This window comes from Schistocerca gregaria, chromosome 10, assembly GCF_023897955.1.
Source record: "Schistocerca gregaria isolate iqSchGreg1 chromosome 10, iqSchGreg1.2, whole genome shotgun sequence".
Lineage (NCBI taxonomy): Eukaryota > Metazoa > Arthropoda > Insecta > Orthoptera > Acrididae > Schistocerca > Schistocerca gregaria.
The window spans coordinates 219,324,203-219,347,162 of record NC_064929.1 but is presented as its reverse complement, the minus strand read 5'-3'; the positions used below and the strand labels follow the sequence as shown (position 1 = coordinate 219,347,162).

General features: G+C 40.9%; 1 protein-coding gene across 11 annotated transcripts in view; it reads left to right on the top strand.

Moving 5' to 3' along the window:
• The window catches only part of LOC126293165 (histone-lysine N-methyltransferase 2C-like), a 386,337-nt gene that overhangs the window by 216,996 nt on the left and 146,381 nt on the right, over window positions 1–22,960 (top strand). For 10 of the 11 annotated variants that reach the window (XM_049986267.1, XM_049986260.1, XM_049986265.1 and 7 more), the window contains exons 44-47: window positions 1,485–1,754; window positions 7,292–7,428; window positions 11,361–11,658; window positions 16,667–16,814. In XM_049986267.1, the coding sequence (XP_049842224.1) occupies window positions 1,485–1,754; window positions 7,292–7,428; window positions 11,361–11,658; window positions 16,667–16,814 (853 nt within the window). The remainder of the gene's footprint in view (window positions 1–1,484; window positions 1,755–7,291; window positions 7,429–11,360; window positions 11,659–16,666; window positions 16,815–22,960) is intronic. The other variant, XM_049986261.1, reaches the window with a different exon arrangement.

Below are 22,960 nucleotides of genomic sequence, written 5' to 3'. Positions count from 1 at the left end.
TCCCGGAACAACGTTTTGCCCCTTTTAGGAGAAATGAACAAGATTTTTTGTGCTGGCTTGTGACCGCAGATGCAACTTGGGTCCACTATTATACCCCAGAGACAAAACGATAGTAAAAGCAGTGGAAACATGCTGATTCTCCACAACCTAAGAAAGCAAAGACAATTCCTTCGGCGGGAAAGGTCACGGCATCAGTGTTCTAGGATGCGAAGGGGATTCTGTTTGTAGATTATCTCCCCACTGGGCAAACAGTTACTGGAGAATACTATTGCTAACCTCCTGGACAAATTCCAAGAAAAGATACGCCAAAAAAGGCCAGGTTTACAAAGGCAGAAAGTCATCTTCCATCAAGGCAGTGTGCACCCCCAAACATGTGCTGTTGCCATGGAAAAATTACATGAACTAAGATACTGAAAATTTTTCTGTACGGACAAAGATTCAGTTCAAACAAAGACTTGATAGTCGGAGTTGACAGCTGTTTTGTAGGCATGAAGGAAACTCATTTTTGAGATGGGTTCAAGGCACTGGATCATCTTTGGACCCCTTGCATTAATCTACAAGGAGACTATAATGAAAAATAAAAAATGTTTCAGTGACATAAGTATTTTTTTCTCTATTCCGTTCTGAGAACTTTTTAAAAACCACTCTCGTAATTCATGTATGCAGTAATCCGAAGAAGGCAATACACTTTCCTGAAACTACTAATTAGGATATATATCAGCTTCAATCTGAGCAATCAAATTTTTATATTGGAAGCTTTTGTTGCATCAATATCTAGATCACTCTCCTTCTGACAATGTCAGATAATTGCAGAAGTACAGTGGTCCAAAGTGCATCATAGAAAAGTCGGTAAAAGTGACTGGTTACGGCTGTTGGTGTATAGTGATTACGGCACCTACTTTTGACGATGTTTTCAAGTGCTCACTTAACAGATGTACTATCCTGTTGCTTATTTGAGTGAGAGACATTTTTCTACTGTAGTAAACACATTCACAATTACTGTAACAAACCAAATGCTTGACTGTGGTCCGACTTCATTGAAATTGTTTTGTGGTGCTAAGAATACAGAGCAGAGCTCGTCTCCGAGGCTCGTGTGCAGCTGCATGGAGCAATCGCCAAACCGGTAGGTGCTGCAAAGCAGTGCTGGTATCACCGCCCGTCCCGGAAATGTCACATCCTCACTGCTCGGTCGCCCACCCAAATAACGTGAAATCGATACACGATGTAATTGTCGAGACCTACTAAAGGGACCGATAAAAATTATTGCACGTTCGATTGTCGTTATCTGACGGCACTATAAACATTGCGCAACATCTCACTTTACTGAAGTGGTACATTACAGCTCAGTCACTCAGGTGGTAGAGGGAGTCGCATGCTTATTTCGCAGAAACATTCTCACGTAGTACTACTGTGTGAAGCTTCCGTCTATTTCGCATCTCCTGAGAACTTGTTTTCGCACTGACAACAAATTGCACCCTTTCCAGGAGTATCGCAACAAGCAGCAGCAGAAGCAGCGTTCGCAGCTACCAGCCAGCGGAGTCGCGGAGCCCCCGTCTCCGACATACGTGGCGCGCTCGCCGACAGTGCCTTCGCCTGCCGGAGGGGGGGCGTCGCCGCTCCCCAGCCCCGGGGGGCCCGCGACACTGCAGCAGCAGCAGCAGCAGCAGCAGCAGCAGCTGATGGCACCGAGCCCAAGCTCTGCCGCCAACCGCGGCCAGTCGCCTTCTCCCCGCACGGGCACACCTCAGTCGCAGGTACGGATCGAATATCTTAAATTTTCCAAACCTTGTTGAGTTTTGCTCTACCAAATTACTCGACGTCCTACGTGCAGTTTAACTTAAAAAAAGTAATAGACAAAGTAAAAAGTTTCAAGTTCTTGCACCTATTGACATAAACTTCAATTCAAAAACCTCTCCAGTAGACCAGCTAAAATGTTTACATACAGATATTATTGCTATTTTGTCAAAGACTGCCATTTTGAGCCTGTGGCTGTGTACAAAATATAGGTTGATTCTTTCAGAGAAGAAGAGAGCAATGCTGTCTATTTATACAAATATTGCCACAATCTGTTTCAGACTGACAGGTTCTTCTTCGAATGACTGTTCACATTGAGATGTGTATTTACTCAAGTTTTTGCCTCTTTCTTCCCCCTCATGTTGAAAGGTTCTCTGGATGGTGGTGTCATCCAAAATAGCTCTTCATTTTGGCGGAATGTTGTTGGCTCATAGTCACAAAATACTGTATTGTGTGTGCGACACTTTTGTATATAGCCACATTGCATAAACCACACACACACACACACACACACACACACACACACACACACACACACCAAAAAGTTTTTGCCGCAGGGTAAAGTGTACACCAAGATGTCGGTATCACCCACTTAATGATTTTAAGTAAGGCCAGAATTTTCTCAAGTTCTCAGCAAGATCTTCGACTAAGGTATGATGGTGGAAGTTGTTACACGGTTTGCACACCGATCTTTTTAGAGATGCTCGAATTTATAACAACTTTTGCTTGTTGACAATTCTGTGTTCTTTGTTGAACCGAGAATGTAACTGCCTCTGCTTGCTCAGTATTTTCCGGATTTTATTATTGTAACATGGTGAGTGGTTCCCATACTTAAGCCACTCACTCAGTACATACTTCTCCGGAGCACAAATTACAGTATGTTAAACTTCGCCCATAATTCCTCTACACCCATCGTATTGGAACTAGATGATGATCATTCTTTGTCTAAACTGGGTGCAAACACCTGCTCACCTGTTCTATACCGAGCGAGGTGCCGCAGTGGTTAGCACACAGGACTCGCATTCGGAAGGACGACGGTTCAATCCCACATCCTACCATCCTTATTTAGGTTTCCCGTGATTTCCCTAAATTGCTCCTGGCAAATGCCGGGATGGTTCCTTTGGAAGGGCACGGCCAACTTCCTTCCCCATCCTTCCCTAATCCTATGAGACCGATAACCTCGCTGTTTGGTCTCTTCCCCCAAACAACCAACCAACCAACCTGTTCTTTCCAGCATAAATACTCTCCTAGCCCTCTTGACGGACTTACTAACTTTAATAACTATTGTCACTACGATATCACGATTACTGACCCCATTCTGTACTGACACTGTCAGATAGGCCAAACCTGTTCGTAGTTACAAGATCTAAGATATTTCTGTCTAATTTGAGTTGTCGAACTCGCTGCTCGAGACAGCTTTTCGAAAACGTGGTCATAATTAATTCACTAGACCGTCTGTACCACATGCAGTGAATCCATAAACTTTTCAGTCTATATTCATTTGGTTAAAGTGCCTCCAACTGATATTGTACAGTTGGATTGTTTCCGTTTCCGTACTACAAAGTGCTGAGAGACAAAAAATTTTCTCGAATGTGACGTGTTCAGACCGATATTGGATAGCTCGAGCTGGTCCTTGGTCGACAGGGAAAGCTTAGTTAGAAGGTACTATTGCCAAAGAAAGGTGGAATTAATTACAGGAGTTGTGCTCTTTGTGTACCCTACAGAGATGGCTCTGCAGGGAGTTACAGGCAGTACGAAGCAAGAGATATATTTATTTTATTGAACAGCAATGAGTTACTTGTCACAGACCCTGGGTACCGCGATATGGCAGCATGTACTCAGGGTATGTACGAAACGGGAAAAACCCGGGAATTTTTTCATCCGGGAGAAAACCGGGAAAAACCTGGGAATTTTTTAGAATTCCAGGAATTTTTCATTGTTTCAGTTTTCAGCTAAATTTTTGTGAATTTGACTGGTAAGAACCAATACTCTAACAAAGGAGATTACTGTATCCCGCTATTGCAGAATAATACTGCAGCTACAAAATATGAACGAGAGGGGGGGGCGGGGGAGGTGGGGGGGACGAGAATTAAACTTAGTTGTAAGGAAATGCGCCGTATAGAACAACAAAACACAGTGCTCATACAAGTGCCTGCCAACAGCAAAGTGTGTCAAAGGCTTTAGGCTGCGCTCTGAGCACTAAGGGACTTCACTGCTGAGGTCATCCGTCCCCTAGCATTTAGAACTACTTAAACCTAACTAACCTAAGGACATTACACACATCCATGCCCGAGGCAGGATTCGAACCTCTGACTGTAGTGGTCGCACGGTTCCAGACTGTAGCGCCTAGAACTGCTCGGCCGCAACGGCTGCCTAAAGGCTTTAGGAAGACTATGCAATGCTTTCTAACAACAAATTGCCTCCGATGACCGTGACGTGACAATTGTTTAAATTAGATTCGTTTGAGCAGTGGCAGGTGGGCTCTTGCGCAAGGGCAGTTGAGCCGCGTACGAGTAGTATCTTCTTTCGCTTCTGGTTACAGAAGTATGGCTGGGCGCCACTAATTAATATTGCCCCGGTTCGGAAATATAGTAAATCTGGTGCTGATGCCCAGAACAGTCTGAGTTGTGATGGGGAGATGGATCGTCTCCACATGACATGTGTTTACGTTCAGTGATTTTGTTGTTGACTCTTAGTTTATTGCTGTCGCGTTAAGTGATTTTGCAGCCGGGAGTTATCGAATGAATTAAAATACATTCACATAATTACGGAAGGCTAAAATATGTTATTAGTTTTAGATTTAATTTCCACCTTCCTGACAGTCAAGCATTAATCACCTTGCAGAACAGTGAAGTTACTTTTGTCGGTTTGCTAAACAGATTTGGCTTTCATTAATCTTTTCTGTCTTATTTGAAACGAAGAGTTTAATTTCACACTGTTGGCTAGTTTCAACTATTCGCTGCATTTGAAGTGCACATATGGCATTATGCCATAATAAAGTGCGAAACATGAGATAATACAGTACTGGTACTCCATGAAAATTCACATACGAATCTGGACATATGAATGTGCATTTTAAGCCAAATTATGAATTTTACCATGGTTCACTAAATTCCGATGCTCTTGAAGTATCCTCTGATGTCTTGTTTCTTCTATGACATAATGTAAGATCTTTTAATGTTTTACACGTACGAACATATGGGCTTCCTGCATCATCGTAGCTGCGTAAACGCGGTGACGCGTATTATGTGGCGCTCTCTTCCAACTGCTGAAACGAACTATTTCTAACAGGTCACAGGAAAATGTTGCGAATGGTGGTTTGAAAAGCATTACATTCAAACCAAATTTCCTTTTACGCAAGATGAACTACGTGCGAGAATGTACGATGAATTACTTAAATCACGAAATGTTTGACACTCATTTAAAAATCAGCTCTTTGAGGACAACCATTTAGAAGAATTTCAAGCCCAGAAGACCAAACATTTACGTTGTTATTAAAAATTTTACTAGCACATTTATGTGATGTATCTTAAAGTGTAACACGTGCAAAAAAGATCAACATTATATGTGGAAGCTTAGCTTCTCTTCCAGCTTATTAATCTTAGAGACCAATATTATATGTGAATGCTATGTATATTAATTTCAACCATTAACCTTTCTTACTTGTATGTTTGCACTTCTTAAGAGTGATCACTAATCAAATATTAAATGCTCTGAATAACCGGACATCACCCATTGGTATTTTTTGTGATCTCTCAAAGGCCTTTGATTTTGTAAATCAGGGTATTCTTTTAGATAAGCTAAATCATTATGGTTTGAGGGGGCCAGTGCACAAATGTTTTAATTCATACTTAACAGGAAGAATGCAGAAAGTTGAAATAAGTGGTTCATGTAATGTTAATACAACAGCTGATTCCTCAAACTGGGGGCCTATCAAGCACGGGGTCCCACAGGGTTCAGTCTCAGGTCCTTTACTGTTCTTGATACACATCAATGACTTACCATTCCACATTGATGATGATGCAAAGTTAGTTCTTGTTGCTGACGATACAAGTATAGTAATAACATCTAAAAACCAAGAACTAAGTGATGTAATTGTGAATGATGTTTTTCGCAAACGGACTCTCTTTAAATTTTGATAAAACACAGTATATACAGTTCCATACAGTAAATGGCACAACTCCAATAATAAATATAGACTTTGAATAGAAGTCTGTAGCTAAAGTAGAATTTTCAAAATTTTTAGGTGTGTCCATTGATGAAAGGTTAAACTGGAAGCAACACATTGATGGTCTGCTGAAACGTCTGAGTTCAGCTACGTATGCTATTAGGGTTATTGCAAATTTTGGTGATAAGAATCTCAGTAAATTAGCTTACTATGCCTACTTTCATTCACCGTTTTCATACGGCATCATATTCTGAGGTAATTCATCGTTGAGTAGAAAAGTATTCATTGCTCAAAAACGTGTAATCAGAATAATTGCTGGAGCCCACCCACGGTCATCTTGCAGACATCTATTTAAGGATCTAGGGATCCTCTCAGTAACCTTGCAGTAACCTCACAGTATATATATATATTCACTTATGAAATTTGTTGTTAATAATGCAGCCCAGTTCAAAAGTAATAGCAGTGTGCATAGCTATAACACCAGGAGAAAGGATGATCTTCACTATGCAGGGTTAAATCTGACTTTGGCACAGAAGGGGGTAATGGCACAGAAGGGGGTAAATTATGCTGCCACAAAAGTCTTTGGGCTCCTACCAAACAGCATCAAAAGCCTGACAGATAGTCAACTAACATTTAAAAATAAATTAAAAGAATTTCTAGATGACAACTCCTCCGACTCATTGGCTGAATTTTTAGATATAAATTAAGGCAAAAAAACAACAACAACAACTTAAACATTAGTGTCATGCAATATTTGGTGTAATGTAATATCTTGTGCAGACATCTTTTATTAACCTGACACGTTCCACATTATTATGAAGTGTCATATTCATGATCTATGGAACAAGTATTAATCTAATCTAATCTTGTTGTTGGCTTCATACATCACTTGTCTGTGCTGTCATCAGCTGGCGAGATCACGTGACAGTGAGCTATGACTGGCTTACAAAAGCGCCTCGCAATCTCTATTCCAATGCTTCGGAAAGTGACATGCGGTGTTTGGTGGAATTAAAATTTATACCTTCGTTATACGGAAATATGCAGCGTACATGTTGCTGCACATCAAAGGTCTTACAAAATGTCAGTATATAAAAACATAAACATTCGAGGAATTGACGAGTTTTACAGCGCCGATGAAGAGTATTCTGTCACTTAACACTGAGAAAGTGTATTCTCACCCGGGAGAAAATGTATTTTTAACCAGGAAATCCGGGAAAAATCCGAGATTTTTTCCCCTTGTCCACGTATACACCCTAGTACCGCAGATTGATACGTGACAAGATTTGCAAAGTATACCACTTTTAATCGGCCATATCACTGATGTTGCAGCACGGCGAGGAGAGCGCTTTCAGCCCGGGAGCGCAGATGCCGTCTCCGGGACGCCTGACTTCGCCGTCACCCCAGCAGAGGATGTCTTCGCCACAGCACCGGACAACGCCTAGCCCGTTTCCTTCTGACCAGATGAGGTAGTAGGAGATTTCTGCAGAGTTTGTTATTGCAAATAACTAGTCATCCTGGAGTCCAGATATTGTCCTTTCGTGTGTTGTAACGTACGACTTTTGTAAAGTGATGTTTTTCCTGACGCTTACCTCCCTTCAACAAATGATGTCCCCCACATAATCCATGTGCCACTGAACGGTGCCATACAGAAGGTACACTGTTCCACTGCCAGCCATTTCCTTTCTTGTTCCACTCGCAAATAGAGTGATGGAAAAGGACTTGTCTATATGCGTCCATACGAGCCTTAGTGTCACTTATCTTGTCTTTGTGGTCCTTATGCAGAATGTACGTTGGCGGCAGTAGAATTGTTCTGCAGTCAACTTCGTGTGCATGTTCTCTAAATTTTCTCAATAATATTTTGCAAAAAGAACATTTCCTTTCCTCAAGGGATTCCCTTATCAGTTCACAGAGGGTCTCCATGACATTTGCATGTTGATTGAACTTGTTGGTAACAATTTTAGCAGCCTGCCTCTGAATTGCCACTCGCATAATTAAATTATTGAAGTACGGTAAAATCACAAATATTCTAACTATTGATTATCTTTATATTGCTTCTTTTCAGGTACACTTGCAGCTCGTTCTTAAATTCTCTAGGTACATCAGAATAAATATGGGCTTGGCTACCAATGTTTCAGTTATGTTAGCCATCATTGTGTAAGTTTATATATAGACACACACACACACACACACACACACACACACACACACACACACACACACACACACACACACACACACACACACACACACACAGTATATGAGAGGCATGTTAATGAAAATATTAGACATGATTTTGAAAAGTAGCCAGTGATTTTTCTTTTGAGAGAGCGACTTCCATCTTGCATTGACCAGTGAATTTTCGAGGGTGATGAGAGCTGAGATGAAATCATTACTCATTTCCATTCTGAAGGTGTAGAAGACTAGGGTGTGAACAGATGCCTCACTGATTGTGGCTGGACTTTTTGGTTGTCTTCCTTGTCCAAATTCTGACAGGCCAAACAGTTTTATCATCCACATCTACATCAACAACCATTAGAACACCATGTCATCATCCTCCAATATTAATCACAATAGGTGGGTAGAACTTCCCACACTGAGCCCGGTTGGATCAAATTTATTAATTTGCCAACTGTGATGGCCTTTTTGCATGCTCTCTTTGCATTATAAACCCACACTTTCTGGAGCAGTTGTGAAGAGTGGTAAGATGGACATCTTTTCAGGCCTTATCAAACTGTTACTTTCATCTTCTCACCCTTTTTAATGTCATCTAGCATAAGTGTAACGATTTGTCTGCAGTAGAGAGCTTTAAAATTTTGTATTATGCTCAGGTACAGTTGTTGCTATCTTCGTGCCCTGTTGGATGGACGAAAAAAATCAGTTTTACTCTAGCCTCTTGTGGTATGTTGGTATGTATAATCTACTGCCAAACAAATGGAAGTTGCTGCAAAGATAAGACATCCTGTGAAACTTTACTAAATGCCTTCTTTGAACAACTCCGATCCGTAGAATGCCAGTTTTCTTTCTCCCGACAACAACGTCCTCTTTAGTAGTCCCCGCCCAGAGATCCGAATGGGGGACTATTTTACCTTGGGAATATTTTACCCAAGAGTATGCCTCATACAGGAAAGCTGCATGCCCTCGGGAAAAATTACGTCTGTAGTTTCCCCTTGCTTTCAGGCGTTCGCAGTACCAGCACAGCAAGGCTGTTTTGGTTAGTGTTACAAGGCCAGATCAGTCAATTATTCAGACTGTTGCCTGTGCAACTACTGAAAAGGCTGCTGCCCCTCTTCAGGAACCGGACATTTGTCTGGCCTCTCAACAGATACCCCTCCGTTGTGGTTGTGCCTACGGTACGGTCATCTGTATTGCTAAGGCACGCAAGCCTCCCCACCAACAGGTAGGACCATGGTTCGTAAGGGGGGAGGGGGTGGTCTGAAAGCATAATACACAAAAAAGACCAATATTATATGTGAAAGTTAAGCTGTTTTTTAGTTATTAATCTTAAAGAGCAATATTATATGTAAAACCTTAACTTTTCTTTTAGCTACACTACGTACATTAATTTAAAGCATTAACTTTTCCTATTTGTTTGTTTGCACTACTTAACTGTGATGTCGCTATTGGCTCGATGCGTCACGTCATACGATCTGGATGTAAAAAAGAAGGGAGATGGCGCTATAGACTTACTTACATTGTTTGTTGCTCGATCCCAGAAGGGATGGGGCCTGCCGTCATCTCAAATAGCTCAAAATATCAGCAGACTGTTGTTTACGACTGCATCTGGTTTTTAATTTTTGTTGTGTGTATACAACAGATGCTTTAAATATTAAAAATTACTTTGCTTGCATGAATAACGGTGTGAGGAAGGCAATTTGGAACTTTTTTCTGTTCTTGAATCCATATTTGCCCTAGTAATATGACACATTTAGCCTTGTTAATGTAACTTGATTTTTGTTGATAACTTCGAATAACTGAGAAGAGAAGGATGTGATGTTGAAATGGTGCTTTCATATTCTATTTAACTCTACTTGTATTGCTAACAGTAGAAAATGAAGCTGGAACGCCAAAAACAGTCCTCGTTTCTGTGCAGGTACTGCTTCTTGTTAACCACATTTTCAGCTTTCAACTCATATGTACAGCATTTTTAATGTTCATGTTGGCAGAAATCTTGCCTATGTCTTCTTTGCTAGCCAATAAATGTGTGCAATAAGGAAAGAAGCAAGGCATGCTATCTTATCTTGTGCATGTTAACAAAGTGAGCAATTCTTGAAATGTCAAAAGAAACGGAACTGCATAGAGGTATACCTCCATTAGAATAGAGTTATTGTTTTATTAGATTGTCAGTACATATCTCACTGTAGTTTAAACATCTTCTCTCCTTGAAAACTTACCTGTGATGCTATATTCGGTGTGTGTCTGCAGCTAGTGGTCTAGTGGCTAGCGCTGCTTCCTCTGGATAACAGGGTCCCGGGTTTGTTTCCCAGCCAGGTTGGTGATTTTCTCTGCCAGGGGACTGGGTGTTTGTGTTGTCCTCATTGTTTCATCGTCATCATTTGTGACAGTGAATAGATTGGACTGTGTACAAAATCGGACTGGTGAAAAAATTGGCACTTTGTACGGGTGCTGACGACCGTACAGTCGAACACCCCACAAACCGATGTGTGGTCAATAACAGCAGTGCAGTGCAGTACTATAAATGTAATCAAGAGGATGCTGTCTGTGGATTATTTTTCACCAGTAACAAACATACAAAAGAAAATATTGATTCAGTGGCTCCACTTACAAATGGAATGTGAATACCTTCAAACTTAACATTATAATTGGATCCATTACTACACCCATAAATGACACAAGCTGGCATTTTCGATGAAACAACTACGTCTTTACACAAACGAAGCACCAGATGGCCTTCGGGATACGACCGCAAAACTCGACAGATATCCCTGGTGACCGAAACCGGGCACAGCTCTATCAGAGCGACATCACGAGAAAGTATCACCGTCGTGAACCATGGAGGTATAAATGGAATTTGAATTTATACTTTCGTAATACAAAAATATTCAATGTGCGTGTTGCTGCACATCAGAGATTTGCGCCAACCTACTTTTTTTCCTGCTTTGTATAGTTTTTTGAAGTGCTGCAAAGTTCTACGTCGTGATGTATAAAACTTTAACCTTTTGAAGCATTGACAAGTTTTACAGTTCTGAGGGAAAGTATGCTGTCACTTAACAAGGAAAAAGTGAATTTTTAGTTGTGAAGTCCAGGAATTACTTTTCTCGGTCCGTGTACAGACCCCATTATGAAAGGAGAATGTGAGGAAGCCAAATACACGGTTATTTTAAATGTGCTACACTTTTACTGCGTCTCAGTAAAAGACTCGGGCCGGTGCACCCACCAGGATCCAGCATGCGGGCCCCCGTTTCGCGCGCTCCCCCCTCGGGCTGGGGACGCCGCAGCCACAGCCGGCCGCCGCCGCCTCCCCCGCGGAGTTGCACCGCCCGCGCAGCTTGCCGGCCGGCTACGGGTCGGGTGCCAGTGAGCGGGCGTCGCCCGTGGGCGGACGGCCCTCGGGGGGTGCGGGCTCGTCGCCGGCGACTCCTGCGGCGGGCTCGTCCCAGCAGCAGCGGCAGCAGCAGCAGCAGTTGATCGTGCAGCGCCACATACAGCAGCAGCAACAGCAGATCCTGCAGCAGGAGGTACGCCACACTCAAGTATGATGATTGATTTAACTGACTCTGCTTTGTTCCCAGTGATACATTTAGGGTTACTGAAGGGAACCACACACTGCCTATCTAACCCGTGTTAATTTAGGCAAGTATTTGACCCATTTATGGAGGGGGGGGGGGGGGGGGACTATTTGATGCAGGACCTTAATATTCTTACTGTGTGTTACATGATGCTAATAGAGTCAACTGTACTAAAATCTACTTTATCCATTTTATGGTTTTTAAGAAATACTTTTTTAAATTATTAACAAAAAATATAAAGCTTTTTCTGCAGAAAATATTTTTTTGAGAACTGTCTAATGGTGGAACATTAATGAATGTAATACCAGAGGTGGCCTTTTATGTTACGCAGAGTCTCTGAAAAATTCATTCATTTATCTGTGGTGGTTATGATATAATAGGTCATATGTACTGAAAATTTTAGTTTGCAGGAAATTGACTTTAAAGAAAAAGCTTTTGAAATTTGTTACTTACAGTTAATTAAAAGTGTCCTGCTGCATTTGATGACCCGTCTTTGGCTTCTCGCAGGTCTTCCAGCTTCTTTTTCACCTTCCTGGATATTTGTCTCTTCTTCTTAGCCATCGGCTATCCTCATTTTATCGCACTGTTGCAGCCCTGTGATCGTATTTTCACTATGATTAATTCCCAGTCTTTTCAGTACCCAACACTTTCCAATATTACCACAATTGAATGTAATAACAGCATCACTAACTCCTAGTTTCATTGTATGCGTGCCTACAAATACAGTTTTAGGAAGGTAGTTCCAAATTACTCTGTTGAAACATTCATTTGGGTTCTGTGTCTGCCCATGCTGACATTTGCTTAGAAGGTCAGGATGTGCCAAGTCTCTGAAAATAGGTTTAATTGCTGTAACAACAGCAGCAGCAGGAAGAGAACGTTGGTGAGAATACGATTCTCCAGTTGCCTGAGTGCTATTGTATTTGCACCATGAATTTTCTCCTGATGGACACAATCCGTGACATAGCTTATCATCAGTAGAGGACTTAATGGAAGAATATGGACCAAACATATCTCTTCATTGCCTCCAGGTTTTCTTTATTTCTCCTAATTGCCTGCCCATAGTATACCTGCAAGTTTTCATTTTCAGTTTTAGTTAACTGACCCTGTTCGGTCAACCATTCTCCATCTTCTAATTTTTTTGCCCTCATATCAACAAATCATATCAAGAAAATGTATGATGAAATAAAAGAAATTATTCAGATAGTGAAGGGAGACGAAAATTTAATAGTCATAGGTGACTGGAATTCTAGTGTAGGAAAAGGGAGGAAGGGAACGTAGTAGGTGACTATGGATTGGGGCTAAGAAATGAAAGAGGAAGCCGCCTGGTAGAATTTTGCACAGAGCACAACTTAATCATAGCTAACACTTGGTTTAAGAATCATGAAAGAAGGTTGTATACATGGAAGAAGCCTGGAGATACTGACAGGTTTCAGATAAATTATATAATGGTAAGACTGAGATTTAGGAAACAGGTTTTAAATTGTAAGACATTTCCAAGGCCAGATGTGGACTCTGACCACAATCTATTGGTTATGACCTGTAGATTAAAACTGAAGAAACTGCAAAAAGGTGAGAATTTAAAGAGATGGGACCTGGATAAACTGAAAGAACCAGAGGTTGTACAGAGTTTCAGGGAGAGCATAAGGGAACAATTGACAGGAAAGGGAGAAAGAAATACAGTAGAAGAAGAATGGGTAGCATTGAGGGATGAAGTAGTGAAGGCAGCAGAGAATCAAATAGGTAAAAAGACGAGGGCTTGTAGAAATCCTTGGGTAACAGAAGAAATATTGAATTTAATTGATGAAAGGAGAAAATATAAAAATGCAGTAAATGAAGCAGGCAAAAAGGAATACAAACGTCTCAAAAATGACATCGGCAGGAAGTGCAACATGGCTAAGCAGGGATGGCTAGAGGACAAATGTAAGGATGTAGTGGCTTACCTCACTAGGAGTAAGATAGATACTGCCTACAGGAAAATTAGAGTCCTTCGGAGACAAGAGAACCACTTGTATGAACATCAAGAGCTCAGATGGAAACCCAGTTCTAAGCAAAGAAGGGAAAGCAGAAAGGTGGAAGGAGTATATAGAGGGTCTATACAAGTGCGATGTACTTGAGGACAATATTATGGAAACGGAAGAGGATGTAGATGAAAATGAAAAGGGAGATACGATACTGCGTGAAGAGTTTGACAGAGCACTGAAAGACCTGAGTCGAAACAAGGCCCCCGGAGTAGACTTGGGAGAGCCAGTCCTGACAAAACTCTACCATCTGGTGAGCAAGATGTGTGAAACGGGCGAAATACCCTCAGAATTCAAGAAGAATATAATAATTCCAATCCCAAAGAAAGCAGGTGTTGACAGATGTGAAAATTACCGAACAATCTGTTTAATAAGCCACAGCTGCAAAATACTAACACGAATTCTTTACAGACGAATGGAAAAACTAGTAGAAGCCGACCTCGGGGAAGATCAGTTTGGATTCCGTAGAAATACTGGAACACGTGAGGCAATACTGACCTTACGATTTATCTTAGAAGAAAGATTAAGGAAAGGCAAACCTATGTTTCTAGCATTTGTAGACTTAGAGAAAGCTTTTGACAATGTTGACTGGAATACTCTCTTCCAAATTCTAAAGGTGGCAGGGGTAAAATACAGGGAGCAAAAGGCTATTTACAATTTGTACAGAAACCAGATGGCAGTTATACGAGTCGAGGGACATGAAAGGGAAGCAGTGGTTGGGAAGGGAGTGAGACAGGGTTGTAGCCTCTCCCCTACGTTATTCAATCTGTATATTGAGCAAGCAGTAAAGTAAACAAAAGAAAAATTTGGAGTTGGTATTAAAATCCACGGAGAAGAAATAAAAACATTGAGGTTCGCCGATGACATTGTAATTCTGTCAGAGACAGCAAAGGACTTGGAAGAGCAGTTGAATGGAGTGAACAGTGTCTTGAAAGGAGGATATAAGATCATCAGCAAAAGCAAAACGAGGATAATGGAATGTAGTCGAATTATGTCAGGTGATGCTGAGGGAATTAGATTAGGAAATGAGACACTTAAGTAGTAAAGGAGTTTTGATATTTGGGGAGCAAAATAACTGATGATGGTCGAAGTAGAGAGGATATAAAATGTAGACTGGCAATAGCAAGGAAAGCGTTTCTGAAGAAGAGAAATTTTGTTAACTTCGAGTATAGATTTAAGTGTCAGGAAGTCATTTCTGAAAGTGTTTGTATGGAATGTAGCCATGTATGGAAGTGAAACATGGACGAGAAGAGAATAGAAGCATTTGAAATGTGGTGATACAGAAGAATGCTGAAGATTAGATGGGTAGATCACATAACTAATGAGGAAGTATTGAATAGGATTGGGGAGAAGTTTGTGGCACAACTTGACCAGAAGAAGGGATCAGTTGGTAGGACATGTTCTGAGGCATCAAGGGATCACCAATTTAGTACTGGAGGGCAGTGTGAAGGGTAATAATCGTATAGGGAAACCAAGAGATGAATACACTAAGCATATTCAGAAGGCTGTAGGTTAAAGTAGGTACTGGGAGATAAAGCTTGCACAGGCTAGAGTAGCATGGAGAGCTGCATCAAACCAGTCTCAGGACTGAAGACCACAACAACATATCGACAGTTAGTTTTTTCAGTCTTTTTCCCAAATGTTTTTGAACATGGCCTACACATTCTGTTTTGCTAATAATGGCATCTCCATATGCCTTGGACCCAAGTGTGGTCTCGTTAATAGTTTTGCACTTCATTTAAAATGTGCTCACCACCAGTGAATAATGTGAAAAACTTGTTCTGCACCGTGATGTGAAACCCTGAAAGGCTGAAGGAAATATCATTCAGCTTACATCTGTATGCATGGAAGTGTGAAGGTAACGACCGAGGTGAGTCATTAAAGTGCCGGACAAGCATTCGGAAGGAATAGAGTCCCGTCTGGCCGTGACTACTCGGATTCTTCTGGGTTTCCCCGAGTCGTTACGGCAAATGCCATGACGGTTCCTTTAAAATCACACTGCCAGTTTCTTTTCTCTGCCAACACGGTGCCTGAGCTCACGTAATGTCTATACTGACATCGCCATCAATGAATAGCAGATGGCAGAATCAAAACATTGAGGATCCGGAACCCTGTTATTGGAAACTGTAGGAAATTGACTTTTCGTCCAAAAAATGAGAACTCCTACAGATTCAACCAATTGTACTCCCAATGTTCTCGATTTCTTGACAGATGCTCAGTGAGGCTGTGCGAATAATGTGAGTTTCTGTGTCTTATACACCTCTGAGGGAAACAGATTTATGAAAATGGGGCAAAGCTAAGTCCATTTCAGAAGTGAGGTTTTCTGACAAAATTTCGGGGACGGAGGAAATAATATTTTTGGATTAGCAGAGTTTTTTTTGTGATTTGCAGTCTTTCGGTTACTATTTTATGGAAACTGGTCTGTAAAACTATTTATTCTTTCAATTATTATATTCTTGCATCATCATTCGAGAATGATTTGTCTGTCTTTTCTGCATTAGCTGTTGCTATTACAGTGATCAGAAATTACGAAATCGAACGAAATGAAAACGCATCCCGACAGGCATTCTCGTGCCGGGCTCGAGTCACACCGACACTAGCCAAACTGCAGTGTCGTACGGAAAATCTCGTCCTTTCCTATTCTAACACTCCACACCGGAATGTCGACAGCGAATACGAGTAGAGGCAGTGGCGTACGGTAAGTCTCGTCCTCTCGTATTCTAAAATCCGTACCGGCCTCCGAGAGTGTCGAGAGCGAATACGAGTAGATGATTTCTCAGATCTCGGACCGTCCGTAGCAGGTAGGTGAGAAGCTAGAACGTAATCCTCCACGCTCCGTACCCAGATGTGCCACTCGTCTTCACAATTTGGGATTAACCCTTCTGCCCGCACAGGGGAGATGTCGTTCCGAGTCACAGTGGGAACGCGTGTGTTCGCAGCAGCTGCAGCACGAGCAGCAGAACGCGCTGGCCACGCTGCAGCAGCGCCAGCAGCAGCTCTCCCTGCAGCAGCGCCACCAGCTGCTGCAGCAACAGCAACAGCAGATGCTGCAACGCCAGCAGCAGCTCCTTCTGCTGCAACAGGGAGGTGAGTGCCATCATTTAGCAGTACCTTTAAGAATGTATTTCCACTGTTACCCAGACAATATTGAAATGGCCGACATACTATTTATTTATCTGACTCCAAGAAGACAAGACTTTTCGTAGAGTTAAGAGAATTAATGTGGGATACGTTGACCCATTTGCTGCTACGGACGAGCTCTTTGCATTCTGCGCTGAGGCCGCTTTTTTATTGCTGTACTGGTGGCTGAATGGTGGTTCCCGGGCTGAGACACGGCGATATGAAGTACTTGCTGACACATTTTTCAGAAACTGTTAGGTTAAAAAATTTTACTTTTTTCACATCCTGCAGTCTGTTATCTTCACCCCGTAAGGAACGGAATTTGTTTTTGTTCGTCGTCCTACTTACTGCACTGCATCAAATTAAGTTAAACATTGCGTGAAATTTTAAAGAGTTTACAGGTATAAAAACACATTTTCTGTTGTCGATTTTCACTCGTCCATTTCGATGAATGAAATGTAGATAAGATACCAAAAGTGTATTTAAAATTGAGAGCTGAACAATCTCTCTCTCCTTTCTCGAGTTATTAGGTTTCATATCCGACGGAAGGTCGGGCGCAGTGTGCCCAATTCTGTCTGTGCAGACGTGGTTGCTGTTATGAAATACTTACTGTGTTTAAGAAAACCATTAGATTGGGGGGGGGGGGGGGGGGGATATTTTTATACGTCTTACAGTCTGATATCTTCGCTTGATAAAGAACTGCACTTATTTATGCCATAGTTGCTGTGCTGCATCAAATTAAGAAAAACTTCGTATGAAATATTTTGCGGAGGTAAAACTGCATCACATAAACTTTAAACTTTACATACGGTTTATTTTCTCTCGTACATTGCAAGAAATGAAATGTAGAGCACATATCAAACTTTAAATAAAAGCTGAGAGCAGAATGATACCTTATATCTTCTCGAGCTACTTAGATTTATATCCGAAGCACTGTCCTGCACGACAAACCACCCACAATCTTGTGCGTCACAAATCGCGTAATCGTAACAATTATCATATCTTGTAAATGATTCGAGATGGCGAACGAGGTTTTCTACGAGTGATAGCATAAAATTAGGCACGTATGTTGTATGACGAGTACTCCAAATGAAAAATGCCGTAATGACTACAACCGAGTTAGGATGAGTGGACATAGACAGAGATGTATGTTGGCAACACACAATATCCTATTTCGTAGCATATTCTACAGCATGACAGTCATGACCTTAGAGCCTTTTTCACCAGACATGCCATCTGGATTCTTCCCCCAGACACAAGTTTATCACAACTCCACAGGTGGGAGTGGCATTACAACATGTCCTTGGTTTTTGCCATCTACCTGGCCTTAATTTATGCTAATTTCTTCAGCTTCAGAATTTTTTCTCAGTAACTATTCCTCTTGTCTCTTCCATTTAAATTTCTATGTCATCTATTTTCTGACCTTTCTTTCTTTCTTTCTTTCTTTCTTTCTTTTTTCTTTTTTTTTTTCCCCAACCTCCTATCTCCATCTACCTACCCCATGTAATGCACATAGTTCTTTGCTCTTATCGACTCTTGCACGATGTTTTGTTAGCGATGTCTGTCTCACTTATTACAATATCTTCCACCTTTAAGCACTCAGGTTTTCAAATCTCATCTGATGTCATCCCCATCAATCAGTCTTCCTTCTCATCTCATTCCGTAAGTGTCCCCTGAACCAGGATTTGGAGTGACATTACCTTAACTATTCCCATTTCTTAAAACTCACCGGTTCTTTTAGTTCATTCCTTTCCCTTTAACGCTTCTGCCAGAAGAGAAGCCACTGGTTCTGAGAGAGCTTGCACATTTCCCCAACTTTTGTATGTATTTTCTCCTGCTGCTGCATGATGAGTAGATTTTCTATCTGCCAATTACGTTACATTTTTGAAGTTTATTTATTTATGTAGTTAATGACACACAGCAATGGGGGAAAGAAACACAGTTGAAGAAGAATGGGTAGCTCTGAGGGATGAAGTAGTGAAGGCAGCAGAGGATAAAGTAGGTAAAAAGACGAGGGTTGCTAGAAATCCTTGGGTAACAGAAGAAATATTGAATTTAATTGATGAAAGGAGAAAATATAAAAATGCAGTAAATGAAGCAGGCAAAAAGGAATACAAACGTCTCAAAAATGTGATCGACAGGAAGTGCAAAATGGCTAAGCAGCGATGGCTAGAGGACAAATGGAAGGATGTAGAGGCTTATCTCACTAGGGGTAAGATAGATACTGCCTACAGGAAAATTAAAGAGACCTTTGGAGAGAAGAGAACCACGTGTACGGATATCAAGAGCTCAGATGGCAATCCAGTTCTAAGCAAAGAAGGGAACGCAGAAAGGTGGAAGGAGTATATAGAAGGTTTATACAAGGGCGATGTACTTAAGGACAATATTATGGAAATGGAAGAGGATGTAGATGAAGACGAAATGGGAGGTAAGATACTGCGTGAAGAGTTTGAGCACTGAAAGACCTGAGTCGAAACAAGGCCCCCGGAGTAGACAACATTCCATTAGAACTACTGACGGCCTTGGGAGAGCCAGTCATGACAAAACTCTACCACCTGGTGAGCAAGATATATGAGACAGGTGAAATACCCTCAGACTTCAAGAAGAATATAATAATTCCAATCCCAAAGAAAGCAGGTGCTGACAGATGTGAAAATTACCGAACTATCAGTTTAATAAGTCACAGCTGCAAAATACTAACGCGAATTCTTTACAGACGAATGGAAAAACTGGTAGATGCGGACCTCGGGGAGGATCAGTTTGGATTCCGTCGAAATGTTGGAACACGTGAGGCAATACTGACCTTACGACTTATCTTAGAAGATTAAGAAAAGGCAAACCTACGTTTCTAGCATTTGTAGACTTAGAGAAAGCTTTTGACAATGTTGACTGGAATACTCTCTTTCAAATTCTGAAGGTGGCAGGGGTAAAATACAGGGAGCGAAAGGCTATTTACAATTTGTACAGAAACCAGATGGCAGTCATAAGAGTCGAGGGGCATGAAAGGGAAGCAGTGGTTGGGAAAGGAGTGAGACAGGGTTGTAGCCTCTCCCCGATGTTATTCAATCTGTAAATTGAGCAAGCAGTAAAGGAAACAAAAAAAAATTTGGAGTAGGTATTAAAATTCATGGAGAAGAAATAAAAACTTTGAGGTTCGCCGATGACATTGTAATTCTGTCAGAGACGGCAAAGGACTTGGAAGAGCAGTTGAACGGAATGGACAGTGTCTTGAAAAGAGGATATAAGATGAACATCAACAAAAGCAAAACGAGGATAATGGAATGTAGTCAAATTAAATCGGGTGATGCTGGGGGAATTAGATTAGGAAATGAGACACTTAAAGTAGTAAAGGAGTTTTGCTATTTAGGAAGTGAAATAACTGATGATGGTCGAAGTAGAGAGGATATAAAGTGTAGACTGGCAATGGCAAGGAAAGCGTTTCTCAAGAAGAGAAATTTGTTAACATCGAATATAGATTTATGTATCAGGAAGTCGTTTATGAAAGTATTTGTTTGGAGTGTAGCCATGTATGGAAGTGAAACATGGACAATAACTAGTTTGGACAAGAAGAGAATAGAAGCTTTCGAAATGTGGTGCTACAGAAGAATGCTGAAGATTAGATGGGTAGATCACGTAACTAATGAGGAGGTATTGAATAGGATTGGGGAGAAGAGAAGTTTGTGGCACAACTTGACTAGAAGAAGGAATCGGTTGGTAGGACATGTTTTGAGGCATCAAGGGATCACAAATTTAGCATTGGAGGGCAGCGGGGAGAGTAAAAATCGTAGAGGGAGACCAAGAGATGAATACACTAAGCAGATTCAGAAGGATGTAGGTTGCAGTAGGTACTGGGAGATGAAGCAGCTTGCACAGGATAGAGTAGCATGGAGAGCTGCATCAAACCAGTCTCAGGACAACAACAACAACATGACACATCACATAACTGAAACACAAAATATTGCACGTTTATTCCTCAGCAGCAAACTGAGTAAGTTAGCAGAGAGTAATGAACAAATGGTGACGTACAACAAGAAATTCGTATGCGTGTTAGGACTTGCTAAAAAGGCAAGGTCTCAACATAGCATACTGAAGTAACAAGTACAATACAGAATGAACTTGGAAGACAGGTGACTAACACTGATAAATATAGCCAGTGTGGTATCTGCAATCAACCCTTCATTTGATGTCTGTATGTATGTGTGTACACAACATGTAGGAACTTCAGAACCAAATATGCAGAACACCTAAGAGTATTAAAAAGTAATAGCTCCTCTCAACATTTGTACGCCATGTAATGGCATAGAATCTTCACTCAGCAAACATGGAAACAAGTTTGAAAATTCTTAAAACTAGCAATAGCCTGCACCCAAAATTAACAACTGCATCCAAAATTAACAAAAATGGAGAAGCATCATGCCACAATAGACCAGCTGTGCAAATAACACCCCCACCCCCCCCCCCCCCCTCTCTCTCTCTCTCTCTCTCTCTCTCTCTCTCTCTCTCTCTCTCTCTCACACACACACACACACACACACACACACTCACTCACTCACTAAATGTCCTGAACGTTAATAACACTTGGAAATTTGCATGTCATCTTTCAAATAAATGCCCAACACAACAATTAACATCATACAGTCGCAGTAACAACATGCTAGATGACAATCTACTGATTTTGTCATAAAATAAATGAAATTGCACATGCAAGCCTCAAAACTCTTTTAATAATTATAGTAAGTGTCTTAACACATTGGAAATGATGAGTAACACAGCTACAGAATAAAAAATTGTCTGTAACATGCTAAATAACACAATTTTTATATCGAAAATGGCGAAAAGTGGAAGAATAGAAACTGTGTTTTGTTGTTTGCAGATGACTGAATGTAAAATTTGTGGTAGTTACAAAGCTACCAGCATAAAATAACTTCTTATTGTCATGTGAGGTGTGTATAAATTTATATAAATATTTCTTTTTCAAATTAGTATTCCAGACATAATTAATTCAAATGTTCCTGCACCATAATCGTTATCGGACTGGACAATTAAAAATCTTCTACTGAAAATAGCACTAAAAGTGCTGAAACATTTTAGGGTAGAAAAAAACTAAAGAAACAATATCTTGCAAAAGGTGGAGTGTGTCTCCAATGTTTTATACTTGTACAAAGCATATTAAGATCTGCCTAAAACAGGTCACACTATCTATTGTAGACAGTTATAGCAAATTCTTAGGTAGACTGAACTGTAATGCACTGACATGCAAGTAGCTTTTCATCAGACACTGCAAGAAGTTGCTGAGCTAGTATTTTTCTGTAACGTAATATAAGACCCACTGACTTTGTAGTCGTCACACACCGTCTCGTACTTGCTTTAAATTAAGAGAAAAAATTCTTATTATGTCCAATGCCTTCATTTGGATAATTTCACTACTAATCTGGAAGCCTTTGGCAGATTTCTCTCACATTTGCTCGAGAGTTCAGTACTCCGATTCCTGCAACACTCTCCGATTGGTCTTGCAATCTCTGATTCATTGTCCTTCAGCTGCTGCCACCTAAAATCTTCTTGTGTGTCACAAATTTTATTCGTGCTGCTCAGCTTTCATCACCTCTGACTCACAAGTAACTGTCAACTTGAAATTAATGTTTCATTGTCTGTGTAAACAAATCATGAATTGAAAACTCGTAGATCCACATTTCCAAACTGCCTCAGCTGTGAGTTGCATCCACTATCAGTCGCTACTGTTGTCTGGTCCCATCATTTGGCCAAACTGGTATCACTGCCCGATGTGCCACACTTCTGAAATCGTGAAATTAAATCAGCTTATGACCTCGAGTACCGAAGCTTTGTCTGTGAATGTAAAACTAACCCTGCATTACGCTATTACGCAATCTAAAAATATTGACCTCAGGAGGCAAAGCTTTATCTGTGAATGTAGGGTGGTCCTTTATTTTTTGAGTGCCAAATTTGTGAAAAAACTTTGTCTCATAGTTCGGTCAATATGATACATTGCAGTATCGTTTGCACATCTTTATCTAAATTTGTATTGTGTATTTGTTCTTGATGAGAAAACGTGTTCTATTTTACCTAGATATTGTAGAGGTACAAACCTAAACTAG